Source organism: Ochotona princeps, chromosome 18 (genome assembly GCF_030435755.1).
Source record: "Ochotona princeps isolate mOchPri1 chromosome 18, mOchPri1.hap1, whole genome shotgun sequence".
Taxonomy (NCBI): domain Eukaryota; kingdom Metazoa; phylum Chordata; class Mammalia; order Lagomorpha; family Ochotonidae; genus Ochotona; species Ochotona princeps.
The window spans coordinates 19,695,742-19,722,750 of NC_080849.1; the positions used below are offsets into that span (position 1 = coordinate 19,695,742).

At 41.1% G+C, this 27,009-nt stretch overlaps 1 protein-coding gene across 5 annotated transcripts in view; it reads left to right on the forward strand.

The window, feature by feature from the left end:
• DYM (dymeclin) overlaps positions 1 to 27,009 on the forward strand; it is a 323,209-nt gene that overhangs the window by 60,028 nt on the left and 236,172 nt on the right. For all 5 annotated transcript variants that reach the window (XM_058676968.1, XM_058676967.1, XM_058676971.1 and 2 more), the window contains 2 exons: positions 8,253 to 8,378; positions 8,903 to 9,045. In XM_058676968.1, the coding sequence (XP_058532951.1) occupies positions 8,253 to 8,378; positions 8,903 to 9,045 (269 nt within the window). The remainder of the gene's footprint in view (positions 1 to 8,252; positions 8,379 to 8,902; positions 9,046 to 27,009) is intronic.

Genomic DNA, 27,009 nt, shown 5'->3' on the forward strand with positions numbered 1-27,009 from the left:
AAAATAAATGCAAGTTTTTTTTTTTTAAATAAAAGCTTGTTAAGTAGCTTTTTTGAAAATACAAACATGGACCCAGCAGAAGACATTGAGGAAAATTAAATCAAGTCACAGACAAGAGGAAATATCTTAAGAATGCTTTTCCAACATAATTATTTTTTGACAAAAGACATTTCTGAATGTATCAAGTGCTGTTTGAGTTTCAGAAGTAGGCAAATAATCCCACTACAAAATTAATAAAGCATTTAAAGTTATATAGAAAAGTACGTCAGTGGTCAATGACATGTTTAATTTGATGAGTCGACAGACCAGTGCAAATGAAAGCCTTAATGAGATATCATTACAAACTCATGAGAATAGCTAAAAACAAGAAGACTGACAGTATTGCATATTGATGAAAATGTGGAGCACCTAGAACTTTAAGAGAAGATATCTATCTATCTATCTATCTATCTATCTATCTATCTATCTATTATTGGAAAGGAGATCAGATTTATGGAGAGAAGGAGAGACAAAGATATTCCATCTGCTGGCTCACTCCCCAAGTGGCCTCAATGGCCAGAGGTGAGCTGATCCAAAGCCAGGAGCCAGGAGCTTGGGCCAGCCTTTCCCAGGTCACAAGCAAGGAGCTGGATGGGAAGTGAAGCAGCTGGGACACAAACTGGCACCCGTATAGGATCCTGGCACTTGCAAGGTGAGGATTTAGCCAAGCCCGCACTTGGAACCTTCAAGAATTACCATGGGAGGAGCAGCCTGTGTGAAAGAGCTGCATGCGGTGTGATCGTAGATCTGAGACATCTGGATGAAGCACAACTGTGGAGACAGAGATCAGTGCGGGCAGGGCTTTTCTTGCAGAAAGGAAGCAGACTATTTCTGTATGACACTGTGATCATGGATGCATATTCCTGTGCATTTGTTAAAATACATAGTTTATGCAGCACTGAATGAACGCTGATGTCAGCTTTGGATGATAAAGGTGCAACAGTGATGTTACAGTTGAGAGGTCCTCAAAAAGTTCATGGACAGTGTGTATTACAATTTTTTGCACAAAAACAAACATCTTTGACTTCAATGTTTGCATGAACTCCTTGAAATACTGTTGTACTCTTGGTAGTACTGTGGGACAGCTGTGCATATGGGAACAAGGTGGGGGCCTGTGTGGGAACTCCTTGTACTTTCCACCAATTTTCTGTGAAGACAAAACGAAGCTAGAAGTAAAACCCATTTAAAGAATTTACTGTGGGGGTATAGGATAGAACAACCAGTTTAGGAAGAAGTTTTGCAGCTTCATAAGGTCAAATATCCACCTTTCCCCTCATCCTACAATTTGCTTTCCAGTATTTATCCTAGAGAAAAGAAAATAAACTTCTGTAAATGATTGTGTGTAGAGTTTCTAAAGCTTATTCATTGCTGGCCTTATGCAGGGACCCAAATGCCCCTCAGTATTATTCTCTTGATTTTCTGAACTTCATTCTGATAATTTCTTTTAAAATTTTGCTTTGTTTTTACTTGAGAAGCAAACACAGGTAGAGAACTCCCAGCCACAAATGTCCATAAAAGCCAAGGCAGGGAACAACCAAACCTGGGAGCTGGAAGCTCCCACATGGGTGGCAGGGCTCGGCGTCTGCCGCCTTCCAGAGTGTTCTTTAGCAGGAAGCTTGGCCTGAAGCAGACCAAGATCGCAGAGCCAGGCTCAGGCATGGGCTGTGGGTACTCCACCTGCGTGGTGTCTGTCTCCACATCAAACATCTCTGTGACAGTTGCTTGTGATGTAATGTCTATGTCACTAAGTCTCCCTTTAGCTCATTCTCGTCTGGATTTATTTATTTATTTATTTATTTATTTATAGTATTCCTATTTATTTGTTTTTAGTATTCCTTTTTAACAGATCAATTGAAGCTTTAAATGTGGCTAATGTATTTTCCAGTTGTAGAATTTTCCTCCTAGAACCCAAGTTGCTTACATGTTCTATTACTTTATATAGTTTACAGATGTTTTAGGAATCTTATCCTGTGAATATGGAAAGCACAACTGTGTGCGGTAATTATTGTTGGAGGAGCCTTACTTGTTTCTCTGAGTGGCCGTCTAATGGTATTTTCCGGTCATGTAATCTTTGTCTTTTTGTGTCTACTTTTGATTATTGTTCTTTTGCCATGCTGGGAAACAATCTGATGACTAGGGTGGTTTTATCTTTCTTCAGAAATTATTATCTCGTGTGTGCTGAATGTCATAGATTCATCTAATTAGTTCAGTTTTAGAGCTGAATTTTCAGGTCACTCAGATTACTAAAGGCTGGATTGTAGTCCCCGAGAGAGTTGGTATATTTCCTCTCTCCCTGCTTCCCAGATGAGGATTCCTATGAAGATCTCTGTGTGTGTGCAGTTGCTCAGGCTTGCAGTCCTGGGCTCTGCCTGTTGTCTCCTGGCCCCTCAGCCCTGCTGAGACCCCAGCCTCAGCCAATTCAACTGAGCTCTTCATCTTCTCCCAGTGCCTTGATTATTGATCTTAAACTCTCAGCATCTTATTAGCGAGTTGGCACTTTGGGAAAGTGTCCTTCCCTGCTGCATTATCCTGCCAAGGAGGTTTGTGGAATTCAGCAGCAAGGTGCCTTTCAGTGTCCTGTCCATTACTGCTGGAAATGGAAGCAGTTCATTGTATTCTCTTTAAATATTATGTGATGCCATAAAGTTTGTGCTGTGTAGAAGCTGTTTTAATTATGTTTTTTCATTTTCCTAGTATCAGTTGGATTTTTAAAAAGCTTTATTTTTATTGGAAAGGTAGATTGAGAAGCAGAGATAGAAAGATATTCCTTCTGCTGGTTCACTCCCCAAGTGGTCACAATAGCTGGAGCTGAGCTGATTTGAATCCAGGAGCCAGGGGCTTCCTCTGGATTTTCTGCATTCAGAGCCCCGAGGCTTTGGGCCATCCTCTATTGCTTTCCCAGGCCACAAGCAGGGAGCTGGATGGGAAGTGGAGTATCTGGAATAGGAACCAGTGCTCACATGGGATCCTGGCACTTGGAAGGAAGACTTTAGCCACTAGGTTACCACGCTGGGCCCAGTTAGATTTCTTAATTCAACAAATATTTTTTGTCTTAGATGGTGTAAACTATAGAATATGATAAACAGCATGGTAGTAGTGTTCAGAATACATGAGGATAATTGATAGAACATTGATAGAAGATGTGTCTTACAGAAAACCTTTGCATAGGTTATGAAAAATTTTGCACCAAAATAAACACAGCTTCATTATTTTTAAGATTTATTTTGTTTTCATAATTTTCTCTTTTGAGAAGATTTTATTTTTGTTTGAAAGGCAGAGTTACAGAGAGGAGAGCAGAGAAAGAGAGATCTTCATCTGCTGGTTCACTCCCCCAAGTAGCCACAACAGTTAGAGCTGGGCCAGTCTGAAGTCAGGAGCCAGAAGTTTCCTGCAGGTTTCCCATATGGGTGCTCCACAGCAATTCTGGCTGAGTCCCTGGGCATAGCTAGAACCAACTATAGCCAAGAGTTCTAGGAGACAGTGCCTCTTTCCTGATAGTTCTAGAAGTCTTGGAGAAGATTTTGTTAGGAACCATCTATGTTGGCTAAACTTTGATTGCCTCTTGGAAGGTGGAGTCAGGCCCCCTTTGTACCACAGGGGTAGGGGAGCAGATAAAAAGGTGATCTTTTATCAGAAGAGGGGAGGTAGGTGTAGAATAGGAAGAGTCAAAAAAGCTGGTCAAAAGCATCTTAGGACCTTCTCTCATGCAATTCCCTTTACATTTTGTTGCAATGAGTTTTCCTCTTGTGCTTAGGAACATATATTTTACTACCTCAACAGATTCTGTGCCTTTGCTATGGTTTGGGCTCTGGACAGTTCAATTTAGTCAGGAAGGTATCCCGTGCGTTTCCCATCAAAGTCAGAGCAGTAGAGTCTCCACATCTCTGTGCTCCATGGAATGAGTTCCTCGTGAACTAGAGGTGGGAATACACAGATTAGCCATAAAACAGAAGTGTGCCCAGCTGGCTTCTCAGATGTGCTGCTGAGGACCCATCTTCTCATCTGCCACTCCTATGTCAGGTCTGAACTGAAATAGCACTTTTTTTAAAGATTTATTTTATTTTTGTTGCAAAGTCAGATATGCAGAGAGGAGGAGAGACAGAGAGGAAGATATTCCGTCCGATGATTCACTCCCTGAGTGACCACAGTGGCACAGTACTGTGCCAATTCAAAGCCAGGAGCCAGGAGCCTTGAGCCTCCTCCAGGTCTCCCACATGGGTGCAGGGTCCCACGGCCTTGGGCCATTCTTGACTGCTTTCCCAGGCCACAAGCAGGGAGCCGGGTGGGAAGTGGGGCTGCCGGGATTAGAACTGGCGCCCATATGGGATCCCTGAGCGTTCAAGGTGAGGACTTTAGCCACCAGGCCACGCACTGGGCCCTGAACTAGCACTTCTTAAGAAAAGTTTTCTTTTGCCTTCCACAGTAAAATGCAGAGTCCACTACAATTCTCTCCTGTTGTTACTCATTCCCTGTATGGCTCCATTTGGAGTACCTGTTTGATTTCTTTATTTTCTGCTGAATCATGAACTCCGTAAAGGCAGGGTGCTTCTCAGTGGGTAGATGTGTCTCCCGTGTGTAGCACAGTAGCTGTCTGGATAAATTAAGCGTAAATTCCTCACAGATATGTATTAAGTGACAGGTGAGCTGAAGTACAATTTGGTAAACAATTTGATTAGAATTTGTCTATTTGGGCCCACAGAAACTCACAGGAGGGATTACTTAGTTTCATTGAGGAATTTTTATTTTATTTTATTTATTCATTTTTATAAAAGCATTTTTAAAGATAGGAGTATTTTTATTGGAAAGTCAGATATACAGAGAGGAGGAGAGACAGAGAGGAAGATCTTCCGTCTGATGATTCACTCCCCAAGTGACTGCAACGGCTGGAGCTGAGCCAATCCGAAGCCAGGAGCCAGGAGCCTCCTCCAGTCTCCCACGCGGGTGCAGGGTCCCAAAGCTTTGGGCCATCCTCGTCTGCCATCCCAGGCCACAAGCAGGGAGCTGGATGGGAAGTGGTGCTGCCGGTATTAGAATCGGCATCCATATGGGATCCTGGGCGTGCAAGGCGAGGACTTTAACCACTACACTATTGCGCCGGGCCCTCATTGAGGAATTTGCGGGCATGGATTTACTGCTCAGTATGAATCAATGTCATGTCAAGTCAGCATTTTTTTAATCTCTTAAAAACTTATTTGAATGCCAGCCTCACATAGAAAAGGGAGAGGAAGGTGGAGAAAGAGATAGAGACAGAAAGAGAGAGGGGAATCTTCCATCATCTCGTTCACTTCCCAAATGGCTGCAATGGCTGAGGCTGGGTCATGGCAAAGCCAGGAACCTGGAACTCCACTGGAGTTTCCCACGTGAGTGTCAGGGGACCAAATTGTTAGGCCATCCTCTCTTACTTTCCCAGGTGTGCTAGTAGGGAGGTGAATTGGAAGTAGATGATCTGGAACTCAAACAGGTGCTATATAGGATGTTGACATCACAGGCAGCGACTTAATATGCTGCTCTACAGTGCTGGCCGCGAGTCATTATTCTTAAGTGTTAGAAGCTTTTGCTACTTCCTAGATGAAATCCTCTACTCTAGATTTACAGCCTGTTATGCTAAGAGAAGCTGATCTGAGGGTGTCGTACTAAGCCAGCCAGAATAGCCTGGCTTCCACAAAACCCAGGGCAGTTTTAACCTCAAAGATCACAATTTTGCTGAAAAGAACAAGTCCTCTTAACTTGTAATCAAATGACAAGATGAAAGAGATAAGAATTTCTGAACTAACTTGTTTATTGCAAGGCACATAAAAGCAGAAAAGCAAAAATAAGCAAAAGTAATATATGAAGAGATGAGAAAAATAGGTAAAAGAAAATTACTTGAACGCATAGTGCTGGTCACGATCCCAACAGGATGCATCCATGGAAGAAATTTTCCAACTGTGTGCTCTTCAGTCATTGGCAGTGAGCTAGAGGCCCACTCCCTGCAGCAGAGCCCCCTGCTGCCAGAGCCTTCTCACCACGAACAGAAGCAGCCTGCTTTCAAGTGACAGTGTCAAGATACTAGAAGTTACAGCCTCAGAAGGTGTAGTGCCCCTGCTTTCAGCTGTCAGTGTTGAGGATGTGAGCCCTTGACTTAAGCATCTCATTTGCATGCATGATTGTCAACCAGCCAATGGGAAGTAACAGGACTCCTTGCTATCTGCTGGCCACTCTGAAATGGAGTTACTGCTGCCAAAGCAGTCTTATTAATCATAATTAAATGCACAAGACTTATGGCACAGCAGAACACATCACAACAAAGGGTTGACACTTTTTCTTTGTGTGATTTTGTTTTGTCCAATTAATTTTGATGGATAACAAATGTCCTCTTCTGAGGTAGACCTTATTCTTGCCCCAAGATTGTTAGCCCTCATATTTCTTGTTTAGTCATGGCTTTTAGTTTAAACAATCTAAAACAGTTTTCTTTCTGGATCTGAGATAGTAGAGTAAGATGTGAGATTGTAAGCCAGTTATTTGTTGATGGCATGACTGAATCCGTTTGCAAATGTGTTGGACGTCATCACCTGTCTGTCTAGAGGGAATGTACCCTGTGGTGAGGTGCAAGATATTTGTTTCTTGAGGATTTGCCTTCAAACTCTGACTCAGCTGAAAAACCCAGCCAATGAATAGAGAGTGTGGATTCTTGACAGGCGCAGCCTCTATCAATAAATGATGGTTGTGATGTAAAATATTTGGGTTTCTGAGCATTCAAGCCATTGTTAATGAATCATAACATGACAGGAAATGTTGGATTTCCTTTTCAATCTGTTCAGAAAATAAGAAATATAACAATTGCTTTTTATGTGGATTGCATTTACAACAGTAATTACACCAATTTCAACAGAAAATTTTGCTTTTTAAAATCTTTTTTAAGATGTATTGATTTTTGTTGGAAAGGCAGATCAGATTTATGGAGAGAAGGAGAAACAGAAAAAGATCCTCTTTCTGCTGGTTATCTGCTCAAGAGTTGAGTTGATCAGAAGCCACGAGCTTCTTGTGGGTCTTTCACGTGGGTGCAGGGTCCCATTTTGGGCTGTCTCTACTGCTTTCCCAGGCCGTAATCGGGAAGTTGGATGAGAAGTAGAGCAGTTGGGACACGAACCAGTGCCCATATGGGATCCCTGTACATGTGATGCGAGGACTTTAGCCACTAGCCCATGACACCAAGCCCAGAACATTTTCCTAAGAAAAGTTAAAAGTCAGATTTCTTAGTGGAAATGAAGTCTGTTCATTACAGAGTAAGGTTAGTTGCCTGTATCTCTTGAGTGTGGTTTTGTGCACTTAATTAAAAAAAAAAGTGTTTCCATTTGTAGTAATACTGCCATGTATCTGATAGAGTTTAAACTTACTCAGTTCTACAGTTGAGGCGACATTTATTTAATCAGCCTTCATTTAAGTAGATGTGAAGTACTTTTATTTTGGTTTTTCACAAACATTTCAGTTTTATAAATGTGCTTTGATTTTCATGTGGGGCTGTTACTCTTTTGGCTGTGTGAAGATTTCTACTTTTATGCCTGTGGCGTTATACTTTTCTCTGTGATCACCATGTGTCAGAGGTTGCAGTAACTGAGGTTTCTTATGAATTTAATCTATTTTTCTTCTTTACCCAGCTAAGATCCTTTCTTTTTATTGACCTGAAGGGGATTAGTGATCTTAGGCAGATGGGGGTGTGCTGCATAGTAGAATATCCCTCATAAAACAGGAATAATGTTTACTGTGAGTTTGTGTTAACAATGTGAAGTTGACCTTGAGACAAGGTACACTGGAGACAGAAGATCTGGGATGTACTATTATTCTGAGTGTTTCCTTCCCTTCTATGTTTGCCCTCCTAGTTTTGTAATCTGAATATGTTGTTTCTGTGTTATTACTAAAAGGGGTACGCACTGACGTTCAGAATGGATCTCCGAAGCAGAGCAGTGCTGTTTGCTACTTCTGTTACGTATAAATACACTTGGCATTGCTAAGAAATGGGAACGAGAAAATAGGGAAATAACAGAATACTCGTTCAAATAGCGCTAATGATTAGGAAAGCATTTGATATTTTTGTTTAACTCATTAAAAACATTTTTAACAGCCTAGAAGCACATTGGGCATTTAATTTTAGTTAAAAAAACAGTTTATCTGGAAAAGAGTAGCATATTACTCTTCCAGTGTGGTCGTTATTCTGATTTTTCCTCTTTCTCCAGAGATATCACCTATGAGATCTCCGTAGAAGCTATATCAACAATGGTGGTTTTCCTTTCCTGCCAGCTCTTCCACAAGGAGGTTTTGCGCCACAGCATCAGTCACAAGTATCTGATGCGAGGTCCATGGTATGTTTCTGTTTTAAACTGGTCTAGCTTTTAATTGTATAAAACTGATTTCTAGTCTTGTCTTGTTGCCTGAGTGCGGTCTCATATCTCCAACCAGGCATTTCCTTTGGGTCTTCAGTAAGTATAAATTTTCATTATTTACAAATTCTTGCTTTTCTCTATTTCTATTTTACTATTTTCCTTCAAGTGCAAGGTACTGTGTGATGCACTAAATTTATAATGTATCACAGTATCATACGGATAACAAGTAAGATGATCGAAGTTCAAGAGCTTGAAGCGATTTGACCAGTGTCTTATGGTGTGGTAAGAGACAAAGTCACAGTTGAGGCTCGAAACTGGTTTCAAAAGCCATTGCCTTCAATAAGGTGTGATAATGCTAGATTTTATTGAATTGTGCTAGTCCTCTGATATTAATAGCTAATACTAATGGCAGAATTATTTTTTATCATAGTACAGAAATAGAATTAGGTGACTCCTGTATCAATAAGTTTGATTTCTTTTCTTTTTTTTTTCTTTTTGTGTAGTCTTCCATACACTAGCAAACTTGTGAAAACATTATTGTATAACTTTATCAGACAAGAAAAGCCTCCTCCTCCGGGAGCCCATGTTCTCTCTCAGCAGTCGGACGGGGGTGGATTGCTGTATGGACTTGCATCAGGAGTAGCAAGTAAGTGTCGGCACACTCGTCTCAGTTCTTTGATGCATGTAAGTCATGTCTGATTAGGCCTAAGACATGCTGTTTACTTACTGTCATGAATGATTATACTGCATCTGTGCAGCTGGCCAAATGGGAAATGCAGGAAGTGATTGAATATTAAGTTTTTCTACTCCTGCATGATGATTTATGTTCTTTTTATGCATATAAAGAGTAAGTTATTTACGTATGAAATGCCATCTTTCTAGAAGCATGTTTACATGTAAATATGCATGTGGTTATGCAGTGAAAATAAAAATAAGCCTTTGGATGCTTTGAAGTACTTGTGCTGTAAGAGGAAATTCTGCTGTTTTAGGAGCTTTATTGGATAGGATTTTATATGACTAATCATAGTTTTCCTGTTGTACTTGGTACTTCCTTTGTTCAGTGACAAATTAACACATTTAAAGAGTTTTGTAATATACTCCATAGTGGCACGCAGTTACGTTTTGCCAGACTGGAAGCAGGTGTCCAACTAGAAATGCCGCCTGCTACCTTACAGGGAATGCTCCCTTCTCAGTGTTCAGACCTAAGACCTTATATACAGAGGTGGAGAGCCCGGGCAGTCCGAGGTTATATAAGCTGAATTTTGGCTTTGGCTTGAAGGAGAAACAAAAACCAGAGAAGTTCAGCACTGGCAAGCCCTGTTTGAGGCTGTGAGCCTACGAAAGCCACAGATGCAGCTGGAAGGTGTCTGGCATTCTCACCACTCAAGGGGCCATGGGTTTGGTGTGGAAAAGCAGTACTGTGTGGTAACTTACTAGGTAGCAAGTGTTGAGAGCTTTTCTGGATTTAAAGTAATACTGATAGACTTGTTCTGCTGACTGAAGAAACTGATCAGTGAAACCCACTTCCTAGGTTTGCTTTCTTTTGATTCCTTTAATATTGTGAATTGAAGTTGAGATCACTTATACTTTGGTCCTTGGCGCTGAGTAGCTCTTGTAGAATATCTGTATACATAGGATCCCCAAGGTCCCCCTGTCAGATGGTAGGGAAATGGCTCATTCATAACCTCTGAACGTGGCACTGGAAACATTGGTGCTGTCTCACAAGAAGCCTTAATCTGTTAGCATTTTTTTTTTTCAGTCATTATAAGCTGGTGTAAGCATATAAAAGCTGAACATTTTTCCAGGACTGTAGACTGCTTAGAGACTTTTATGGGGAGGTAGTATATGTTCATTGAGTGCTTTCTGCAAAATAACAGTAGTTCCTGGGCTTTGTTTTTAAATGTAAATATAATTTTGTGTGTAGTTTGAGTTTTTTTTAAATTATGTGTTATATTAATAGGAAGCCCAGTATCAAATGTGGTGTCATGAGTGTGCCTGGTACCAAAAATACTTGCCTCTTGTATTTTTAATCAGTTCCTAACTAGCTAGCTGTTAACTAGGAAACTAGAAAGGAGTGATAATTCTGTTAGGCCAATAAGGAGAATAAGGAAGTCGCTTGATTTTTCCTAGTTTGAAATTGAGAAGGTTGATTGGAATGGACTGTCTCTAAGACTGTATCCATATAACTTTAAAAAATTCTGTGGTCCTTTTAACTCACCATTTTAAAATTTAATGATCAGCTAAGGGCATTAAGATGGTTTTTAGTAGTCACAGACATTTTACATAGCTTCTTTTCTAGGACTATTTATGCATAATATGAAGATAATGATGGATTTATTATTTCACAGCATGTGACTCAAAGGATTATGAAACAAACCGCAAAAGAACATTTTTCTTCAAAGGATATCTATTTAGTTTGGGCAAAGGAAATATAAAAGCTATTTTAGTAATTTTTTAATTAAGTCACATTCCAGGACAGTTAAATCAAGTTGATGAAATTTGACTTGAGTTGTTTGATCACTTTTGATGATATTTTGATTGGTAGTTAATGAACTTTTCTATTTTTTAAAAAGATACATTTATTTATTTATTTATTTAGTAGAGTGACAGAGGGGGAGCTCTTTTATCTACTGGTTGCACTCCCCAGATGGATGCAACAGTCAGGTCTGGGCCTTCATCCCGGTCTCCCACACGGGGTGGCAGTGGCCCAGGCACATGGACCACCTTCTAGTCCTTTCTCAGCACATTATAGGGAGCGGGATTGGAAGTGGAGCAGTCAGAACTCAAATTGTCAGGTGGGTAGGGAATGCCAGCGTTGTAAGCAGTGGCTTCAGCTGCTGTGCTGCAACGCTGGCTGTAGGAATCTTTTTTTAATTGAATAGTAGCATGAGAAAAATAGATTATTTTGCAAATCCTCATAGAAACATTTATATTCCAGAGCCAAATGTGAACAAGAGACGTTTGGGTTTTATTCATTTCGTCAAATTTTATTGGAGTTGCATTTTTCTTGAATATAGAAACATTTCCTTTCAGAGCAGTTGTATGCTTTTTTTTTTTTTTTTTTTTTTCTTAAATCATTTCCTTTGAAGCACAGTACATTATTAAACAATCAAACAAACAAAACAACAGCTTTGCAGTGTTGGCTGGTGAGGTTTTGTTGATTCCCAGGAGGGACAGAGAGATTGTGGACACTGAAACTGGCATCTGTAATCACATGTCTGGACCCTCCTGAAATAATAAACCCAGGACTTCAGTTGATTTCTGGTGCTCTTGCAGTTCCAGTGACAGACACTTGGAGTGGAAGGGTTGGAGGCATGACCTGAACTAGAGCTTATATGGGCTGTCAACCTCTCCGGTGGCCGCTTAGCTTGCCACAAACCTTCCCCATTCTACATTTTTAAAAAGAGTTATTTTTATTGGAAAGGCAGATATATAGAGAGGAGAAGAGACAGAGAGGAAGATCTTCTGTCCAATGATTCACTCCCCAACTGAACGCAACAGCTGGAGATGAACTGATCTGAAGCCAGGAGCCCGGAGCCTCTTCCCGGTCTCCTACATGGGTGTAGACCCAAGGCTTTGGGCTGTCCTTGACTGCTTTCCCAGGCCACAAGCAGGGAGCTGGATGGGAAGCGGGGCCACCAGGATTAGAACTGGTGCCTATATGGGATCCCAGTGCTAGCAAGTCAAGGACTTTAGCCGCTAGTCTACCATGCTGGGCCGTCTGCTTTTTTTTTTTTTTTTTTTTTTTTTACTTGGAAATACGTTCACACATCTGCAAATGTTTCAAAAATAGCATAAGAAACTTTGTATTCCTTTATCAAGACTGATTTCTTGTTTATTGTATCCTGTTGCTCTGTATTATATATTATATATATATTTTATATATAATTATATATTATATTCTCTTCCTCTTATTGCACATACACTTTTTTTGTAACTACTTGAGGGTAAGCTACTGACATCATTACCCTTTAATCCTAAATACTTAATGTATGTTTCCTGAAATGGGATATTTCTCACACAACCACAATACACGTATGAACTTCAATCAATCTTAGCATTCAGCTATCATTCAAAGCAGATGAGGCATGGTCTGGTAGTGCAGTGAGTTAAGCCACTGCCTGTGACATGAGAATTCTGCGTTGGAGCACCAGTTACATTCTAGCTGCTCTGCTTCTGATTTAGCTCCCCACTAGTGCTCCCGGGAAAGCAGCAGGTGTTGCCCCTAGTGTGTGAGTTCCCACCACCCTCGTGGGAGACCTGGAGGGAGCTTGTGGCTCCTGGTTTTAACCTGGCCTGGTTTCAACCACCAGAGCCATTTGGGAAGTGAGCCAGTGATTGAGAGTTCTCTGTTTTTCCCTCTCTTTTGCACACTCTACTTTTCAAATATTCAAACAAATAAAAAGCATGTGAGCTGAGCTAGGAATTTGTTTCTGACTCCATAAAGTAACAGTTTTTTTTTTTGTATTTTAAACTCTTCTGTATTAAGTAGGATACCATTAGTGTCGCACTTCAGTTGAATTTTTAAAATCAGGTTTTCTTGTAATTTTGCTGCTACCAGTCTCTCTCCCTTAGACTAAAAGTTTGATGGGGTAGTACATAGTATTCTGTTTGTGACTGTTGCTACAGTATACAGGCAGATGTTGGATGGCCCTCAATCAGAATGTCCTAAAGTCATTGCAGAAAATGCCATTACCTTTTCATTGCAGCTACAGGTAGAATAGATATACTTTATCTGAAATGCTTGGGCCAAAAGGATTTTGGGTTTCAGATTTTGTTTTTAATTTGGAATATGTGCATGCGTATCATAGGCTTGGGGAGGGACCCCAAGTGTAGATGTAGAATCATTGATATGAACCTTGTACGTGTACCTAGAGATAACTGTGTGTGATATATTCAAGGTGCCTGTGTTTTCACTGTGACCTGTGGAAGAAAGTCAGGTGGAGATCCCTCCACTTGAGGCACCACGTTGGCATGCAGAATACTTCTGATTTCCTGAGTAGTTTGAATTCTAGGTTTTCAGTTAGGAATGCTCCTTGCACACTGACTTTGTATTAGTTAATGGCAGTTAACTTGTATAGACACTGTTCCTTTTTTGAAAATTGCTTTTTGGGGCCTAGCACAATAGTATAGTGGTTAAAGTTCTCGCCTTGCATGCGCCGGGATCCTATATGGGCACCAGTTTGTATACTGGCAGTTCCACTTTCCATCCAGCTTCCTGCCTGTGGTCTGGGAAAGCAGTCGAGGACGGTCCAATGACTTGTGAGGGAGACCCGGAAGAAGCTTCTGCCTTCGGATTGGCTCAGCTCCAGCCGTTGTGGTCACTTGGGGAGTGAACCATCGGACGAAAGATCTTCCTCTCTCCTCCTCTCTGTATATCTGCCTTTCCGATAAAAATAAATAAATTTTTGTTAAAAAAAAGAAAATTGCTTTTCCAAATATCTTAAGTATAATTAGCTTTTCCACTGGAAGTAGCTAGAATGAGTTATATATTAATATATCACCTTGTCTTGTAATCTCTAATACATGCAGTTATATCTATATTCATACAGGGAAGTATATGAAAAATTATCTCCTTGCTCTTATGTTTTTGTTTTGTTTTTGATTTAATCATTCTTCAAATATGGTTATGAAATGGACCTCAGTCCATTTTACTATTCAGATCAAAAAATTACAGTCTTAATTAAGGCAGTATTTTAAAATGACTTTTGAATGAACTGCTAAATTCTGTAACTACCTGAATATCCTTTTTTGAAAAAAAAATAACCATTTGTGTATTATAATCAAACCTTGGCATTTCTGGTCCATTAGACCTGAGGTGGGGCTGGTAATGCATATTCCCAGTGGGCCTTTTAGATGATTCTGGCATGGTAGGCCCACTTGAGCATCACCAACTTAATGTGTGTGGCATTTATTCCACTGTGGGTCCGGGTGGCTGATGGCTGAGCCGGTACTGACCACTGAGGCAATAGTCTACCCCAAGGGGCTTAACTGACCCCCTCAGGCTGGATTAACTTAATTTCTCTTCCCAAGGCCCCAAAGCTTTGGTCCATATTCTACTACTTTCCCAGGCCATCAGCAGGGAGCCAGAAGGGAAATGGAGCATCTGGGACACGAATCCATGCTCATATTGGATCACATGGATACAAGGTGAGGATTTAGCTACTAGGCCATTGTGCGGACCCTCACTGCTTTAATTTAATATTAATAAATATGAGACCTTGTGGAGAGGATCGTTGTGAGGAGTGAATGAGCTGTTATATATAAAATTACATCTGCAGCTATACATCTGTCCTCTTCATGTCCATTGTGTTTTGTTGTCTGCAGTGAAGATCTGGTGCTTGTTAGTCAAAATACAAACACCTTGAGGAAAATAGCTAGAATATTTAAGAATTTTGTATTTTTAGTCTGCTTAAATTTTATAATTTATCTCAAGATTGTTTTGAGAACCTGACTAAATTGAATGTTGCAGTCATGGTTTTGCCTTTTTTTTCCCAACTGGCTTTTCATTTTATGTGGTGCAAAATTTGGCCAGTGACAGTTGGAAAAGAAAACTTTATTGTTAAATAGAGACTGCCCGCAAGAGATTTCTCCTTGCTTCATAAATGAACTTGCCTTGACAGCTGTCACTATGATACCACTTTTTAGTCACTTTTTCATCTGGAGGCTTATTTTATTTTCTTGTTGACAATTTGTTTATAAAATCACTCAAAGATTTTATTAAAGAGATTTGATGCTAATTCAACCTGATTTATAATTTGCAAATCAAATGTTCAGCTAATCAAAGTTGTCAGTACTACTGGTCAGTAAGGCAGAAGAGCAGTTGATCTCCAAGCTCCAGCTGCCAGTAGATGCCACTTTCCATGGGGGCCCTGGTCCTGGCTTGCAGATGACCAACTGCCCTGTGTGTGGCAGAGAAGGATCTCTGGTGGCTTTCCTCCTGCTTGGAAGGGATGCCTCCCAGGGGTCCCGTTCTTGACCTCATCTGAAACCAAGTACCTTCCAAAGGCTTCATTTCCCAATACCATCACACTGAGGGGCATGGCCTCAAATGTGAATTTAGGGAGTGATACCAAGTCAGTTGGAACTCCTCTTACTATAATTTTCAATGTGAGGTTTCATTTAATTCTTTCTGGATTTTGATACCTCCAGTCATTTGTAATTTTAAACCATAACCCCGCTCAGTGGTGATGGTGTAAGATATGGCCCTTTTAGATTACTCACAACCCATTGTAACCCACTGATTCATTTAAAAAAGAGTAAGAGCAGGTCAGAATGTATACAGAGACCTCCCGCGTGTTCTCTGATTGAAGCACATGATTGTCTTTTCTGGTTTTGGGGGGCATCACTGACACTGTCCTTTGCAGGGACTGGGTCCTAGAAGATGATTATCTGGTAATATGGAAGAGGTACAAGTTACAGACTGAGTGTTGGTGTTAGGTAAGGCCTAGAACTGAATGCCACTTCAACCATACGCTGTGTTTTTCAGCTGTTTATTTAACCTCTCAATGACTTCGCGGTGGTAAAATGAGGATAATGTAATCCCTCCTGGCCCTTAATCACATTTTGCTTTATACAGTATCAGTTACCTGCTGTCAACCACTGTCTAAAAATGTTAAGTGAAAAATTCCAGAAATAATACTATTCATGAATTTAAAGTTTGTGATGATATTTGACACAGTCCCATGCCGTTCTCCCTGGAACGTGACTTATCCCTTTGTCCGGTATATCCAGAATGTAAATGCTTTCCACCCATTAACTACTCAGTGTGTATATTGTAGTAACCATGATTCTACCTAATAGTGCCCTCAAAGTACAAGAGTAGTAATGCAGAGAAAGTGGAAGAACAGGTTAACTCTGGTACTATGTGGCAGTGCTACAGGACAGAGAAAACACAGGGCAATGCAGATGCTCTTTGACTTACTTTTGGGGTTGTGACTCAAACCCATCAAAAGCAAGTCTTGTGAACTGAAAATGCATGCAATAGCTTGGTAAATCCATTGTAAAGTTGGAAAATTGGAAGCTGAACTATCTTAGCCTGGGTATTTTCTGAATCATGAGAGGGGTATGTCGGATAAATCTGTCCTTAAGGCAAAAAATTTGTTGAGCTGTTGTATGGATGATCTGTGTTAGGATATGGTACTAAGGTGTGAGGGGAGCTGCCTGGCATTTTAGAACCATCCTGTACTGTGCTGAAGAACAGAATGGAAAAGAGAAAGAGGCTGCCTTGTTGGTACACAGTCCATGCTCACTGTTAGTAACAGATATTACATAGGAATATTTAAAATATACATTTTGGGACCAGCATTTTGGCTCAGGGTTTAAACTAACCAACTACCACACTTACATGCCACATCAGAGTGCTGGTTGGAGTCTTGGATGCTACCCTTCTAATCCTTCCTGCGCCCCTGCTAAAGCACCTGGGAAAGCAGCAGCAGCAGGTCATCCGTGTGCCGGGCCCATGCCCCTGTTGGATCAAGATGGAGTTCCCGGCTCCTGGCTTTGGCTGGTTCTGGCTATTGTGGGTATTTGGGAAATGAACCAGCAGATGGAAGCTCTGTCTCCTTCTCTTTCTGAGTCAGTCTGCCTTAAAAGCAAATAAATAAATAAATAAAATAAATATTTTAAAACACTAAAAACAGGTAGGAAACCCTAATGATCTGATCTTATAATTTACAAGTTTATTCAGATTTTAATGTAAATAAATTATGAACAAATTGGATATTTGGTAATAAATAGTGTGTATATTTGTGTGTATATATAGTAGATGTAATAGAGACTTAGTCAATGAAAGAAATATTATGTTGAAAGTTTGGGGCTTGGCACAGTAGCCTAGTGGCTAAAGTCCTCATCTAGCATGCACCAGGCTCCCATATGGTTGCCAGCTTGTGTTCTAGCTGCTCCACTTCCCATCCAGCTCCCAGCTTGTAGCCTGGGAAAGCAGTAGAAGATGGCCCAAGGTGCCCACATGGGAGACCCAGAAGAAGCTCTTGGCCCCTGGCTTCAGATCGGCTCAGTTCCAGCCGTTGCAGCCACTTAAAGAAGATCTTTCTGTTTCTCCTTCTCTCTGTGAATTTGACTTTCCAAGAAAAAAAAAAATAATAATCTAAAAAAATAATAAAACTCTTTAAAACATAAAAAATGAAATTTGATATTACAAGAGGAAAAATAAATGATAACATTTATTTGGCTTTTCTATTTTCTTTTTTTAAGATTTATTTTTATTTGAAAGGCAGAATAACTGGGAGAGGGAAAGACAGGGATTTCCTATCTTCAGGTCACTCCCTGAATAACTGCAGTGTCTGGAGCTTGGCTGGTCCAAAGCCGAGAGCCTGGAGCTGCTTCTGGGTGGGTTTCCCACACAGGTGCAAGGCCCCAAAGACTTGGACAATCTTCAACTGCTTTCCCAGGTCAGTCATAAGCAGAGAGCTGGATCGAAAGTACAGCAGCCGGGACTTGAATGGATGCTTAACCTACTATGCCACTGTTTTAGCCTCAAAAAATTTTTCTTTTGATTTTATTCCTACTTCTTTTTCCTTGTATTTTAATATATTTCAGATTTTTTTAATTGCTTCCAGTGCTTAAATAAAGGTGAAACAAGGAAGGGTTGACTTTGAGATTTTTTTCTGTTTTAGGTTTTATGACAGAGCAGTCCCCATTACTGAGTATAAATACTGAGTATTTATTAAACATTAAATAAATACTGAGTATGCAGTATTTTTAAGAGTCAGCTGTAATTAAGTCTGTTCTGCCAAACGGTGCTTATATCAAGTTCTGAAGTTTTACACAGCAACTTCTGATACCTCGTTTTCCCACCGGAATGGGCTGTCAGAGTTTTTATTTATTTATTTTTCCCACCTTTGTTTGTGGTGGTGAGTGTCCAAGCCAAATTATAAGGCCAAAGTAGTGAAACAAAGTTATTTGTTTAGGCAAATGCTATAATAGAGAAATTAATAAATAGAACTTGAAAACTGAAACTCATACTTCTTCCAGTTACTGTTGTTGAGAAAGTTGTTGAAGTCATTATGGTGGTATGCTATCCAGTAGTTATGATTTATTTTACGTGATGGCTATTTTTCTCTCTGGTTTTGGCTTTTTCTGGGGTGACTCACTGAGAGAAAGAAAAACTACAGTAAGAGAAGAAGTATGTGACACTCAGGAACAGGCATGGTTGTGAAAATAACATTTCTAATTAACACACTTTGAACTTTCAAACAAGAAAGTGTTTTATAAATAATGATTGTATTCTCATGTCATGCTTCCAAGGACTGATGTGGCATACGTCATGTGCCAAGTAAAATAATGGCTTTTTCTCTTTTCCTTTTTCATAATTGAACTCATTTTCTGGCTTATGAAACATAGTTAATTTCAGTTTAATTTTTTTTTTTTTTTGGAGTGGTTCCTTTTAGGGACACTTGGAGGATTTGGAAGACTAGAGAATAATGTAAGTTATTTTGTTTTTAATTTACTCTCCAATAAAAGTGTTGTTTCAGATTTTAGACTTTCTAAAAATTTATTTATTGGGTGATTTTCATTGGAAAGAATATGTATGGTGTGAAAACACAGTTTTGACCTGTTGTCCCTGTAATTTGCTGACAACCACTTGGGAACCAGTTCCAAAACATGCTCAACACCACCGGGCCAGTTCTCTGCCCTCCTAAACAGACATGAAAGGACATTGATGACCCTTTCACGCCACACATAGTTGAGGAATATGTTCATTTGTATTCATACGGAAGAGTATAGGAAAAAATCAGTCTCAGAAGAAATTCTTCTTTTTAAGATTTACTTGAAAGGCTGAGTTACAGAAAGAGAGACATCTTTTTTTTTAAATTCTTTTTTTTTAAAGATTTGTTTATTTTTATTACAAAGTCAGATATACAGAGAGGAGGAGAGACAGAGAGAAAGATCTTCCGCCCGATGATTCACTCCCCAAGTGAGCCACAACAGGCCGGTGCGTGCCGATCCAAAGCCGGGAACCAGGAACCTCTTCCAGGTCTCCCTCTCGGGTGCAGGGTCCCAATACATTGGGCCATCCTCGACTGCTTTGCCAGGCCACAAGCAGGGAGCTGGATGGGAAGTGGAGCCGCCGGGGTTAGAACTGGCGCCCATATGGGATCCCGGGGCGTTCAAGGCGAGGACTTAAGGCGCTAGGCCACGCCGCCGGGCCCGAGAGACATCTTCTATCTGGTTTACTCCCCAAATGGTCAGGACTGGCCAGGGCAGGACCAGGTCAAAGCCAGAGATGTGGAATTCCATTGGAGTCTCCCACATGGGTGGCAGGGGTTCAAGCACTTGGGCCATCCTCTGCTGCTTTCCCAGGTGCATTAGCAGGCAGCTGGATCAGAAACAGAGGAGTCAAGACTAGATCCAGTGCCCATATGGGATGCCGACTCTAAGCTACAGTGCTAGCCCCTGATGATAAGTTTGTAAGAGTTGTATCACCTACCATTATTTGGTATTAATCATTTGATCTGATTCAAGACTTCTACAACAAATAATTTTATTGTGTAATTTTAAAGTGTTTAAAAATAAGAATATTAAAAATTAAAATTAGGGAAGTAGTTTTTCTGAGGATATAACCCATTTCCTTGAAAAATGAAACTTAAAATTGATTTGCTTTAAAACTGCTAAATTCTCCCCAAACCAAATGTATATAGCTTTTTATTAGCCAGCTGTTGTAATTTACATGAGTTTCAGTATAGGTATTGGCAGTAAGTTCAGAGGTTAAATTTGTTTGGCATTACTTGCTGACAGAATTTGTGAACGGTGGCAAAAAGTTTTAAATGCTAAAGCCAGTATGGTTTTGAGACCACCTTTTTACATGAACAAGTACTTTAAAAAATCCAATCTTAGGAATTATTCAAAGACTTTCCTTTGAAAATGGACTTGGTCTGGTTTTGCAGTGTTCTTTGACATGCATCAGTAAAAGAAGCCATATTGGTGCATGAAGAGAGGGATGTTTAATGAGTAGGGAACTATCGCAAATCATGGTGGGTGGGTGAATCTGAGACAGATAGTAAATGGCCTATGATCTTAACTGTCACAAGCTAGGTGGTTCTCATGAAATCACACAACTAGTAGTGGGCAGAACGTGGACTTTAAAATAAAGTCATGAATGTTTTCCTGGCACTGTCAGTTTCTGTCTCCATGTGTGTATATGTGTGCATGCATATTTGTATAGTCTGAAAATATTCATAAAGAACATTAGAAGTTATGAAAAATAAAAAGTAAGATGAGATTTGTAAAACACCATTTCTGTTTTTCTCAGTTGTTTTCAATTTTTGTCCATATGTATACATAAGCATATTTTAGTAAATTAAACATTATGATAGATGCATGTAAAATTAACTAATTTTCTCTTGTTAGACTATACAAAGGCTGTATAATGAAAATAAGATTGCCTATTTCTATTTGGAATCCTGATAAAGGTGTAGTAAATCCAAGTTGTTGCTTTATTTATTTCAGTTTCTGGATAGTTGGTCACATCAGGAAAGCAGGCAAATTCTTGCCACAAAGCAGCCAAAGTTACTTTTCTCCTTTTAGCTTTGTGATTAATAACACACGCTTTGAGGCATCCTGTTGCTCAGATTCAACGGGCGGTTGCTATGGCCAGGCTGGCATGCCAGCTCTCATGTTGTTCATAACGCTCACCGGTTTATCTGGGCACTTGGTTCCTCTGAGCTCAGCTGAAGAAAGGACATGAAAGAGCATGGCCTGCAAATGAGTGATTGCATCATCTCAAGCAGAAAGGACACAGCTTGGAACACGGGAAAGGTTTTACTCCAACGTGATGTGGAAGTGACAGCTCCCCATCCCCAGGCAAGGTTTGGTCTGTGTTTGGATCAAGAAACTGACATTTAGCATTTTATCTATCTATCTATCTATCTATCTATCTATCTATCTATCTATCTATCTATCTATCTTGAGAAGTCAGATAGATTTATGCAGAGAGAGACAGACAGAAGGAAAGATTTTCCGTCTGCTGGTCACCCCCCAAGTAGCTGCAATGGAGCTGAGTTGATCTGAAGCCAGGAGCCCAGGAGCTTCTTCTGGGTCTCTCCCACAGAGCGGGGTCCCAAGACTTTGGGCTATCCTCTACAGCTTTTCTCAGGCCACAGGCAGGGAGCTGCTGGGAAGTGGATCAGCCAGGATATAAACCAAATGATGCGAGTGTGGGATCCTGGTGCATGCAAAGATGAAGACCTTAGCCACTAGGCTACTGTACCAGGCCTGACACGTAGCATTCTTAAAGTGCATGCCATGTATTCTATCCCTGCTGCTGACTTGGATGAAGGTGTGGTGGGAGCTGTTGGCAACAGGCACAGAGGAACCTTGCTCTTGAGCCTGGGGAGGCAGTATACCAGTTCTGCTGCACCTTCTGTGAACTCTGCATAGGTCTGTTGCCTGCTGTCTGTGTGATGCTAACTACCCATGTATGTGCGGGTGAGACCATACAGTGCATGAAGATGAGACTCTAAAGAATCAGTTTTATAGGATGGGTTTTCTGGAGAAGTTATTGTCAGAATCTCATTACATGCAGAAGAGAATGGAAAAAGGGAACCGTGCACTGCTCTGTCTCTGGGTATCCTTGTCTTCTCCTTCCTGCCTTCCTGCTTTCTACAGAAAGAGAAATCACCACCCACTGGTTCACTCCCCAGGTGGCCACACTCCCAGGGTTGGACCAGCCTGGAGCCAGGACCTTCTTTTGGGTCTCCTATCTGGGTAGCAGGGACCAAAAACACTTGAACCATCCTCCGCTGCTTTTCCAGGCTGTTAGCAGGGAATTGGAACATAAGTAAAGTATCTGGAACAAGAACTGGCACCCATGTGGGGTGGTGGTATTGTAAATGGCGGCTTCAGCTATGGTACCACAATGCTGGACCCAAAGTACAAATCTTAATCATATAGTTTGATGCAGACTGTACAAGTGAAAGATGAAATAAGGTGAGGACTTAGACTGGAAAGCTAGAGTTGTAGATTACTTTGTCATGAATCATTCAGTTGGAGTGTGTTTAGAAAACTAACTAGAGGGTTGAGGAGAGAATGGATATGCAAAAAAAGGGGACAGAGGGCAAGCAAGTAAAATCCTCACCCTGCACACACTGGGATCCCATGTGGGCGCCAGTTCTAATCCCGGCGGCTCCACTTTCCATCTAGCTGCCTGCTTGTGGCCTGGGAAAGCCATCAAGGATGGCCCAAAGCCTTGGGACCCTGTACCCATGTGGGAGACCTGGAAGAAGCTCCTGATTCCTGGCTTGTGATTGGCGCAGCTCCAGCTGTTGTAGTTCGCTGTCTCTTCTTCTTTTTGTATATCTAACTTTCTAATGAAAATAAAATAAACTCTAAAAAAAAAAAAAGATACCCAGCAAATGGAAGAAGGCATACATACTGGGAAGAATGTGTGTGTGTGTGTGTTGGACTTTTCAGTTTTGGCTGGAAAATGGCACAAATTGTTTGTATTCTAGGGCCAGTTACACAGGTTAACTCATTAAATATGTATTAAATGCCTGTATTTATTAGATCCTGATAAATTGATATTCTCAAAGAAGAAAAGGAGTATTTTATCAATTTTATAACAGGGGTGAAAGCAGAGTGTATACACTTTGATGTAGACATGTAGATTTTAAGGTGGAAAGACAAGGTAGTTCTCTTGATTGATTCCATTTTTTCAGTTAAAAAATGAGGCATAAAACTGAGCATGAAGATTGAGAATTGCTGTTGGACTTCTATAGAGAATAGGAGAATCGATTTCTGTAGGGTACTAAAGAAATGTAGTAGGATTGCTAGACAATGTTGAGCACGCACTGAAGACCTGTGATGCACTTAAAGTCATAGCAAGTGGAGTAGCTGTTAGGTTTTTCCTTCAGCAGTGTATAGCTGTTTTGGGACTTGGGGCAGGTGGAGAGTGGCATTTAATCCAGAAGAGGCTTTTGCTAGGCTAGTGTGATGTAGCAATAATGGAGTGAGGGAGTGCGGAAGGCTGTGCAAGGAAGCATTGGAACTGAGCATCAGGGTCTTAGCAGGGTTGGGAGAGAAGGTGTGAGGGCCATGTTAGCCACTGAAAAGATAGTAGAGATCATTGTTTGGGTCAAAAACTGTGAGTCAGGTACCAGAGGAAATGACCTGAAAGTTGGCCGGTGTTAGAGTGTGTAAATTCAGATCAGTAGTGGCAGTGCAGTTGTTAGAAAAAAGAGTCTAGGTGTAGTGTAAGCAGGCCAGGGATTTCAGGGTCATCTTTTTGGGTGGCTCATCTGTGGGTACACAGAATAGTGCAGGGTTAGGGGAAGATGGTGAGACCAAGATCAGAAGTGGGCAGGATGAGGTTGCTGCCTGTAGGTGATTGTGGTGAGGCATGCTGGTGAGGGCAGTAATCTGATGAGATACGTGGGAAGTAGTTTGAAAACAGATATGAGTCTTTTCTGGGGTACAAGTTGTCAAGAGAGTTATCAAGAGAGATAAACAAGTTGCCATTTGAACAGGCTTCTGAGAAAGAGCTGTCCTCAGAGGAGACCAGGCTTCAGAGTCATCACAGGCAGAAGGTTTTGTTTTTTCTTTTCTTTTTTTCCCCCCTGGTAAAAGATGGGAGTTGCTGAAGGTTGGTAGAACAGCTTGGCTGGGATTGCTGTGGGAGCTTGGGTCTGTTAGGAGATGAACAAAACCAGGGGCTTCAAGCCCAGACTGACGCAGCTTTGGGTTTCTTTGCTCTCAGCAGTACACAGGGATGTGAGGCACTCTGAGCTTCCTGGTGATCTTTCACATTTGCTCATGTGTTGGCATTCCAGCCAGGGAGGGGAGAATCTTCTTGAAGGATTTATGACTTGGAGGCCTCCTACATTATATTCTGCCATTGGGCCTGTCCTATCAGCAGAAGGAAGGCTGTCTTACTAGTGTGGTCTGGTCAGTTGCATCATTGAATTCTGTAGGGTTAACCAGAGAACCCACATCCATCTGATTGGGTAAGTTTTGAAGGTAATGTAACAAATTTATTAAAATGCCAGGGATGCATCAGTTGAAGGCTAGGACCAATGCAAAACCAAGCAGGCAGTACATCGGTGCCAGAACACTGTTTGCCCAGGCTGCAGGGGTCCAAGACACCATGATGTGTATGTCTGCCTGTACATTTGTGTGCACCAGGGCTTGGCAGTACTAACAAGCATCACAGAATGGCCAGGTATTTTGATTGGAGACTTGTTAATTTCCCCCTTGAGTTTATGAAAACCAAATGCAGTGTCCCTTAGCTTACTTAGAAAATCAATACTAGCTTTATGGTCATCATAGATTAGAGTGAAAATCAAAGTTACATGCTTGTATGCCATTCATTTCTAAGAATTTAAAAAGGGCTAGAATTTGTAGTCAGAACAGGGCACAGAGCATTCAGAGTTAAGCAAAGTCCTGCAGGCCTGCCAGCTTTCCCTCTCCTTCCTGCAGAACCATCCTCCCCTCTGTTCAGTTGAAGTTCCATGTCCACTTTCAAGGAATGGCTGACTGGTTTTGTCCAGTGCCAGTTGCCACACCAGAAGGCATTTTCCCTCTCCTCCTGCAGACCTGCTGCATGCCTACGTGTTGTGGGAAGGCCGTCCTGGAGGGCCTGGCAGAACCGGGCCTCTCTCCCACAGGGCTCTGCAGACCTTTCATTTTGTTGTGCTGCAGTTCCTGCCTCTCTCCTCTCTTAAAATGACAGGCACCTTAAATGTAGAGACAACGATGTGTTCATAGAAGGCTCCGAACAGGGCAGCCAAAGACATAGTGTGGTTTGTGGAAAGAGTGAACTGTGAAGAAAGGCACCAGGCCTTAAATATGGGGTTCCCTGGATGAGGATGAAGACTGGGAGGGAGGTTTGGAAAGGATATTTTGAGGCTGGATTCATGATAAATCACAACATGTTACCCACTGTAGCAAATAGACAGAATCTTGGCGTGTTCAATTCCAGATGCTTAAGAGTGATTCAGTGGCTGGTTTTAAGCTTGGATTTCCCACCTGGGAATAAGCCACTGCATGAGTGTGGAGCTGCAGCAGAGAGTGAGGGCATGTGCTTAGGAGTGGGACAGTGTGGGTACAAGGGGCTTACTCCACCGAGCTCTAATTTCCTTACCTATAAAAGTGGGGGACATCAGTGTATGGTATGATTTATGTGTGGACATTTGTGGGGATCAGCATTAACTGGCAGAAGCTGTCATTCCCTGGTCTTTCCTCCCCCTGCCCTTTGACAGCCCCTCTAGTGTGGTGATCTTTAAAGTTTTCTATTGGTTGTATGTTCTCTCATTGCTACTTAAATAAATTGGTTTGTAGATTACATAATACATGTTATACTAACATATACATCTACCAGTGTACACATTTCAAAAGGTAAGATTAAAGAAAATTTTTTAAGTACTTAAAATTGTTTATTGATTTTTAAAAATATATTGATGAAATTTATATGTTTATGTGCTTGAGAGGCAGAGTGAGAAACACACATACACATACAAAGAAACAGAGAGCAAACTCCTGTTTGCTGGTTCACTTTCCAAAGGTCACAATGCTGGGAGCCAGGATAATGTAAGTATCTCATTGAGGTGGCAGGAACCCCAACTATTTAGTAATCATCTCTTCCTTTGGTTAGCAGGATCCTGAGTCAGGAGCAGAATGGTACTTGCATATAGTCATTCAAATATGGGATGCAGGCTTTTTAACCTCTAGGCCAAATGCCTGCTCCCCAGAAGTTCTTGTGGTTTTGTGAAAACCATCCATCAGTAATCATCTGGATAAGTTTTCAGATGTTTTGCTGATCGTGATGGCTTCATATTGTCATTGCTTAATGTCTCAAGGAACCGTGTCTGTTGGAGCCATGTTCGTTGGAGATAACAGTGGTTATAAACTGAGCTTCTTGGAGGTGGGTGAGTTTTCTTCAGAGCCCTGATTAATACTCTCTTTGTTTTGAGTTTACACAGGGCTGACAAAAGAGCCCACACAGGGAGTAGAAGCATCAGCTCTGCTGATTTTTTTGTGTGTGTGTTTCTGTTGTTTGCTTGCATTTGAAAGTTTCAGAATAGTTTTATGTTTCCATTATTTTTAAATTGAATTTTATGAGCATCTGCTTAGCTAAGCAGAAGTAACATTCTAGCACACTAATGCAGGGCTCCTCTCCTTGTAGGGAGACAGCAGGAAGAAGCCAGGGCCTCTTGCCCTGTTTATACACGACTCCCCTTCTCCCTGCTGTGTACCCAGGGCCCCACACATGACCAAGAATTCCTGACGTGCAGAGGCACCAGTGTCTGTCTGGTTGGTGCATGCTGGCAAAGCTTCGCTTCTGCTTGTTTCTTAGATGAAGAATCAAGTTCCCATGTTTTCATTCCTCACCCCTTTTGAGGCTACTAGTGGCTGTGTATATTTAATAATTACTAGTTGAATTCAATGGAATGCTTTGAGGATTTTTTTTCAATTTCACAAAAAAGTTTAGATTAGTGGTATCTACAGTGTTCTCTTATTTACATATTCCACATTGCCTTCCCTGTGTGTGCTGAGTTTTTAATGTCTCGGGGACCTTCCACATTCACCCTGTGTATCAAACATTTGTGTATGTTCTGTCTTGAAGATCCCAGGATCGCAGTACATTCCAAGCTCCCAT